General features: G+C 47.4%; 1 protein-coding gene across 2 annotated transcripts; it reads right to left on the bottom strand.

Annotated features, from left to right (window-relative positions):
• Nucleotides 1-2,595: 2,595 nt before the first annotated feature.
• Nucleotides 2,596-3,857, bottom strand: LOC129557378 (GTP-binding nuclear protein Ran-like). Of its 2 annotated transcripts, XM_055427930.2 has the most exons (2): nucleotides 3,709-3,857; nucleotides 2,596-3,426 (listed from the first exon to the last, which is right to left on the bottom strand). In XM_055427930.2, exons 1-2 carry the CDS (start codon nucleotides 3,823-3,825, stop codon nucleotides 2,890-2,892), a joined length of 654 nt encoding a protein of 217 aa, XP_055283905.1. In that variant the 5' UTR covers nucleotides 3,826-3,857; the 3' UTR covers nucleotides 2,596-2,889. The 2 variants fall into 2 exon arrangements, with proteins under 2 accessions (XP_055283905.1, XP_088693853.1); XM_088837727.1 differs by lacking the exon at nucleotides 3,709-3,857 and having other exon boundaries at nucleotides 2,596-3,396.
• Nucleotides 3,858-7,199: the final 3,342 nt, after the last annotated feature.

Below are 7,199 nucleotides of genomic sequence, written 5' to 3'. Positions count from 1 at the left end.
CAGGGCCTGCTGCAGCCTGCTCCATAGCCCAAGGGGGAAAATGGACAGGGACAGTCGCACCAGAGTTACCCATGCTTCTGTTCAAGACATGAAGATGTGCTTGGAATATGAGGGAGCAAAAACAGGTAACAGGTTTCCTTGCTCGCTTCCTGGGCAGTGAGCTGGTCCCTTAAATGGAGTGAGGGTAGCGGGGGGAGTTGGTGGCTGGGGCAGGAGGCAGAGCCGAGGTGGTCTAATCAGTCCTTGGTGGTGCTGTGTGCAGGGAACATGTGAAGGACCCTGCTTTTGCTCCCTACACCTCAGAACTGGCAGCTGGGTTTTGACCTTTTTATAACTTGCTGTTTGTAATTTTCCCTGCATGCATGGTTATTTTTAATTTTTATTTATTTTTTAAAATTTATTTATTTAGTTTAATTGGAGGATAATTGTTTAGTCGCTCAGTTGAGTCTGACTCTTTGAGACCCCAAGGACTGCAGCATGCCAGGCTACCCTGTCCTTCACGGGGGGATAATTAATTTACAATATTGTGATGGTTTTTTGCCATACATCAATATGGATCGGCCATAGGTATACATGAGTCCCTCCATCTTGAACCCCTTCCCAGGTTGTCACAGAACACTGGCTTTGGGTGCCCTGCTTTATACATCAAACTCGCACTGGTCATCTGTTTTACATATGGTAATGTATATGTTTCAGTGCTATAGTTTCTTTGTATTCCGTTGCTTCTGAGGAGAGGAGATATTTGTCCAAGAGCAAGCACTGCAGTCACAGGCCCCAGCCCGTCTCACTGTCCCTATAGCCCAGCAGACGCACATGGAGCCCAGCGTAGCTCATGGGCAGCCTGAGCAGATGCCCAGCTGAGCCCAGGCTACATCAGTTGAACCGGAGAGTCCACCTACAGACCTGTGAATGCAAGAAAAAGTGCTCATGGTTGAAGGCCAATGAGTTTCGGTTTGTCAGGCAGCTGACAGAGTTTGTCAGAACAGCTGGCTATACCCAACTTGGCAAAGACAGACGTGCCTCCTCATTACCTTGCTCTGAGGACTAATGGAGAACATGTATGTCAAGTGTTCTGAGCAGTACTTTGGCCTGTTATTACTACTGTTACTATTAATCTCACATTGAACTTGACTCACAAAGCCAAAACTCTAGAATCCCTCTTAGTGGGACTGGGAAAGAAAAATGTTGGCTTAACATCCATTGGATTTGATGTTGAGTAGGCCTGAGGAAGGACGGAGAAAAGAGAGTGGCGGGGCAGAGAGAAGGAGAGGGAGAAGGAGAGGAAGGAGGAGGAAAGTCAGGTCCAGGGGCTCCCATCCTTGATGCCTTACCATCTGTCTTGTTTCAGGCCATCATGCACATCCTGCTCACCCCTGGGAAATCTGTGAGGCGGCCACCACCTCCTTTCTGTCCACCAGGAGGGAACTTGACCCTGGTCCTCTGCAAACGGGTCAGCAACTGGGGTCCTGCCTCTGGCTCTTCGAATCCCAGTGAGTGTGCACCCCAGCTTGCTGAGGTTTCACAGCATCTCTACTGAAATGTTCAGAAGTGTGCCAGTGCCCTGTAACGGGGATCAGAAGGAAGTGAGAAAAACAGGAGTCCGGCCCCGGATTTACCTCTCCACTTCTTGGGGGTACAAGAGCGCCAGGCTATCTCCTCTGTGGGCCACGCCCAGTGTGTCTCTCCTGCGCCCTGCCCCTGCCCCTGCCCCCTGCCCCTGCCCCTGCCCCACCCCTCTCGCTGTCGGGGCCCCAGCCACTCTCCTAGCCCTCACCTGGGGTGAGGACCCCTCGCTCCCCAAGGGGAGCCCTGCCTTCAGAACTCTTCATTTCAGTGTGAATACTGGCTGAATCCACAGTGGAGCAGGAGCAAGTTCCGGATCTGACAGTAGGTAGTGGGCTGGGGCAAGGCCCGGACGTCAGCTCTGGGGGGTGGAGGAATGACTCTGCACCTGAGTTTAAAAGACCTAAAGACAAGCACAAGTGTGCATCACCACAACCAGCTCCTCACCAGAGATGACGCCCTTGCCATGCAGGAGTAGTCCTCCTGTCAGAATGACTTCAGCCACTTTTCTGAGGAAAAATACCTGTCTTTATGAAAAATTTCCTTATTAATCAAGTTATTTGAACAAACGGTACCACCATTTTTATGTATCTTTTTCCTAATTTGAAAGTTTCTAGCTTATCTCCTGTTAAGAGATGTGTGTGTGTGGTGTGATCTGTATGAATGTGTGGTATTTGGTGTGTTATTCATGGGAAATAGATGAGGAAACAGTGGAAACAGTGTCAGACTTTATTTTTTGGGCTCCAAAATCACTGCAGATGGTGATTGCAGCCATGAAATTAAAAGACGCTTAATCCTTGGAAGGAAAGTTATGATCAACCTAGATAGCATATTACAAAGCAGAGATATTACTTTGCCAACCAAGGTCCATCTAGTCAAGGCTATGGTTTTTCCAGTGGTCATGTATGGATGTGAGAGTTGGACTGTGAAGAAAGCTGAGCGCCGAAGAATTGATGCTTTTTTTTTTTTTAATATTTGAAATACAACTTTATTCTGATTCTAAAGGAAAAGGAATGGAAATGACAGTAACAAACAAGATTCCACCTCTCATATTGTCATGTGACTGTAACAATCTTATATTTGAAACTCAAGGAGGGAACAACTGTGTTCCAAAACACCTAAATATGCAGGTCCAAAAAATGAAGCTATTTTTTTTTTAAACTGCCACATTCACTCCAAAGCCCATCCATCTCCTTCAGCATCCAAAGATTAAGCACATGTTCTGCTTAGCTATATATTAAAGTGGCAAACACGCTACACCACTGACATCACAGGACAGTTGCCTATAAAACTAGACTTCTGACGCTGGGCCCCAGCTTCACTTTCTCACAGGTCATCATCTTCATCCGGGACAGCAGTTGTCTGAGCAACCTCTAAATCGTGCTCGTACTGTGCTGCCAAGGCTGGGTCCATGACCACCTCTGGCAGGGCAAGAGCAGGCATGGCGACAAACTCCAAGTTAGGGTCTCCAATCAGTTTTCTAGCAAGCCAGAGGAAGGGCTTTTCAAAGTTGTAGTTACTTTTGGCAGAAATGTCATAGTACTGAAGATTCTTCTTTCGGTGGAAGACAATTGACTTTGTCTTAACCTTTCTGTCCTTAATATCCACTTTGTTGCCACACAACACAATTGGGATATTCTCACACACTCGTACCAGATCTCTATGCCAGTTAGCCACATTCTTGTAAGTAACTCTTGATGTTACGTCAAACATTATAATGGCACACTGAGCTCGTATATAATAACCATCTCTCAGTCCACCAAATTTCTCCTGACCAGCTGTATCCCATACATTGAACTTAATAGGTCCTCTGCTGGTATGGAACACAAGAGGATGGACCTCAACACCCAAGGTAGCTACATGCTGCTACTGCTAAGTCACTTCAGTCGTGTCCGACTCTGTGTGACCCCATAGACGGAAGCCCAGCAGGCTCCCCCGTCCCTGGGATTCTCCAGGCAAGAACACTGGAGTGGGTTGCCTTTCCTTCTCCAATGTGTGAAAGTGAAAAGTGAAAATGAAGTCGCTCAGTCGTGTCCGACCCTTAGCGACCCCACAGACTGCAGCCTACCAGGCTCCTCCGTCCTTGGGATTTTCTAGGCAAGAGTACTGGAGAGGCTTGCCATTGCCTTCTCCCAAGGTAGCTACATACTTCTTCTCAAATTCACCAGTCAGATGACGCTTCACGAATGTAGTTTTTCCAGTACCACCATCACCAACCAAAACAAGTTTGAACTGAACTTTGGGTTCTTCTTGGGCAGCCATCGCGATGTTACTTCCAGAAGCGTCTCCACGCCCCTCTGACTCAGAATTGATGCTTTTGAATTGTGGTGTTGGAGAAGACTCTTGAGAGTCCCTTGGACTGCAAGGAGATCCAACCAGTCCATCCTAAAGGAGACAAGTCCTCGGTGTTCATTGGAAGGACTAAGTCTGAGGCTGAAACTCCAATACTTTGGCCACCTCATGCGAAGAGTTGGCTCACTGGAAAAGACTGATGCTGGGAGGGATTGGGGGCAGGAGGAGAAGGGGACGACAGAGGATGAGATGGCTGGATGGCATCACCAACTTGATGCACAAGAGTTTGAGTGAACTCTGGGAGTTGGTGATGAACAGGGAGGCCTGGTGTGCTGTGATTCATGGGGTCGCAAAGAGTCAGATATGACTGAGCGACTCAACTGAACTGTGTGGTATATGGTGTGTGTGTATATGTGTGTGTGGTGTGATGTGTATCTGCAATTGTGTGGGGTATGTGTGTGTGGTGTGTGTGGTTCATGCTCATATTTATTGATAGGTAATGCGAGGGGGCGGAGAAGGCAATAGCAAGCCACTCCCGTACTCTTGCCTAGAAAATCCCATGGATGGAGGAGCCTGGTGGGCTGCAGTCCGTGGGGTCGCTAAGGGTCGGACACGACTGAGCGACTTCACTTTCACTTTTCACTTTCACACATTGGAGAAGGAAATGGCAACCCACTCCAGTGTTCTTGCCTGGAGAATCCCAGGGATGGGGGAGCCGTCTATGGGGTCACACAGAGTCGGACACGACTGAAGTGACTTAGCAGCAGCAGCAGCAGCAGCAATGCGAGGGGGAGGCTAAACGGGTGGGGGTCCAAAGTATCTCCCCCACTCCTGCCATCTCTGGCTGAGGCAGAGAAGCTCTGCTTGTGTGTATTTTATGTGTTGGAGATTTTGGGTATGATTTTTCTTGTTTTCTCTGAAACAAGTTTGTGTGTCACTCTTTATTATGAGATACCAGATATATCTGCATGATACTTAACTGTTGGGGCAACAGCATGCTCTGCTCTCCCTCTGAAAGAGGGTCCTGATTTTATTCAGGATGGCAGCAGGCCCAGCCCCAGGAGCTCTGCCTTCAGAGGTTGGGGAAGACATCACAAGAGAGGTGGTATTTGAACTGAATCAAGAGGTTGTGTGCATCCGGGTCTGTGTGTGCATATACAGCAGTGTAGAATTACAAAGCACTTCCAAGTGTATTACCTTGTTAAATTGTTGTAACAGTTCTGTAAGTGCTGTATCATTATGCCATTTCACAACTAAGGAGACTGTCTTGGCAGATGGAAATGATGTGTGCAGGTTACCCTGATGTGAACACCAGGGCCCAGGCCCTTGCCCACACATCTGGTGGCAAGTCTAGTGCTTTACCTTGCCTTGGTAGAGATGCTGCCACTCCAACGCCCCTCAAATCAGAAGAGTGGAAAGGAAGTGAAATTCTTATTAAAAGTGCTTGAATCTCCACCTATGCAAAGAAGAAAATTAAATTAAAAACCAAGTTAGCCAAGGGGAAGGGAAGAAGAGTGTGGTTGGCAGAACTCTAGTGATGTGTCCAGGATGTCCATTCATGGTTATTCAAACACTCATCAAGGTACTGCTGAAGGGATGTGCAGATGTATGTAAAGTTACCAACCAGCTTCAAAACAGGGACATTATCCTGGATAATCTGGATATGTCAGTGTCCTTGCATGAACCCTTAAAAGCAGAAGAGGAAGGCAGAAGACTCAGAGAAAGGAGGCAGAAATCCATCAGAGAGATCTGAAGCACTGCTGCTGAAGACTCTGGTGATGGAAGTGGGGAGGCTGTGAGCCAAGGAATGCGGGCGATCCCAGAAGCTAGGGGTGACCCAGGCCCAGAACAGGGGCACGGATCTCCAGGTCTCCAGGGAAAGGAAATCTGCCAAGTACTTGAGTGAACCTTGCCTGATTCAGCCCTGATAGAGAGCCCCCTAACCTCACTGGACCCAGACTTCTGACTGAGGGAAACTGAGATAACACGTTTCTGTTGTTCGGTCTGCTATATTTGGAATAATTTTTGTCTGCTAAATGTGTAGCAATAGAAAACTAATCCAGAGGAGTGAACACAGACAAAAACCACCAGCCATCCAGCTCCCACGTGATGAGTTCTGCCTGTGTCTAATGAAGCTGCAGCTCAGCTCCTTGGGTAAACAACACTAACCTCCTTTCCTGTTGTTTGAGCTAAACATTTTCAAACAAACTAAAATATCCTAGTTTGGAGGAGAGAAAGGTTTGTTGAGCGACTTCACTTTCACTTTTCACTTTCACACATTGGAGAAGGAAATGGCAACCCACTCCAGTGTTCTTGCCTGGAGAATCCCAGGGACGGGGGAGCCTGGTGGGCTTCTGTCTATGGGGTCACACAGAGTCGGACACGACTGAAGTGACTTAGCAGCAGCAGCAGCAGCATGCAGGGTGAGGGTGGCTCATACCCAAAAAAACCCTTGAGCTGTCCGAACAGTTTCTGCAAGGCACTTTTAAAGGTCAGGTGAGGTGGGGAGCGGGGGAGCGTGGTTAGTTGCTGCAAGCTTCTTGGTGTTCGAACCCTTGTTCTTGCACTTGTCCACATATGTCAGGTCATGCTGTTCCTATAAACCTCCAACAAGACAAATGTTATTCTCTGTTCTGCAACTTTTTGTCTCTGTATGAATGGGCTCTTGAAGATCAGAGCCCATAGGCTATCCTGCATATTTCAGACTGTAGGCAACTGTCTTTTACAAAAGGTGCATAGCCAACATAAGTAAACACAGGAAAAGGAACAGATCTAATATGGAGTCAGATTTGTTCTTTCCTATTACAAATAAGTCAGACTGAGAAAGACAAATACTGTATGGTCTCACTTATATGTGGAATCTAGCAAAACAAAGAACAACCAAGCTTATAAATACAGAGAATAGATTGGTAGTTGCAAGAGGTGGGGTTGGGGGGTAGGCAATATGAGTGAAGGGGTACAAAGGTACAAACTTCCAATTATAAGATGAGTGAGTCCTGGGGATATAATTTATAGTATGGTGAAAAGTGAAAGTGAAGTCGTTCAGTCGTGTCCGACTCTTTGCGACCCCATGGACCATAGTCTACCAGGCTCCTCTGTCCATGGGATTTTCCAGGCAAGAATCCTGGAGTGGGTTGCCATTTCTTTCTCCAGGAGATCTTCCCAAACTAGGGATTGAACCCAGGTCTCCCGCATTGTAGGCAGACACTTTACTATCTGAGCCACCAGGGAAGTCCTGTAGTATGGTGACTATAGTTAATTATGTTGTTGTTGTGCTCAGTTGCTAAGTCATGTCTGACTCTGTGACCCCTTGGACTGAAGCTTCCAGGCTCCTCTGTTCATGG

The sequence above is a fragment of the Moschus berezovskii genome, chromosome 7 (genome assembly GCF_049115385.1).
Source record: "Moschus berezovskii isolate FMDL1 chromosome 7, NW_MosBer_1.0, whole genome shotgun sequence".
Lineage (NCBI taxonomy): Eukaryota > Metazoa > Chordata > Mammalia > Artiodactyla > Moschidae > Moschus > Moschus berezovskii.
This window is presented reverse-complemented; position numbering and strand designations above follow the sequence as displayed.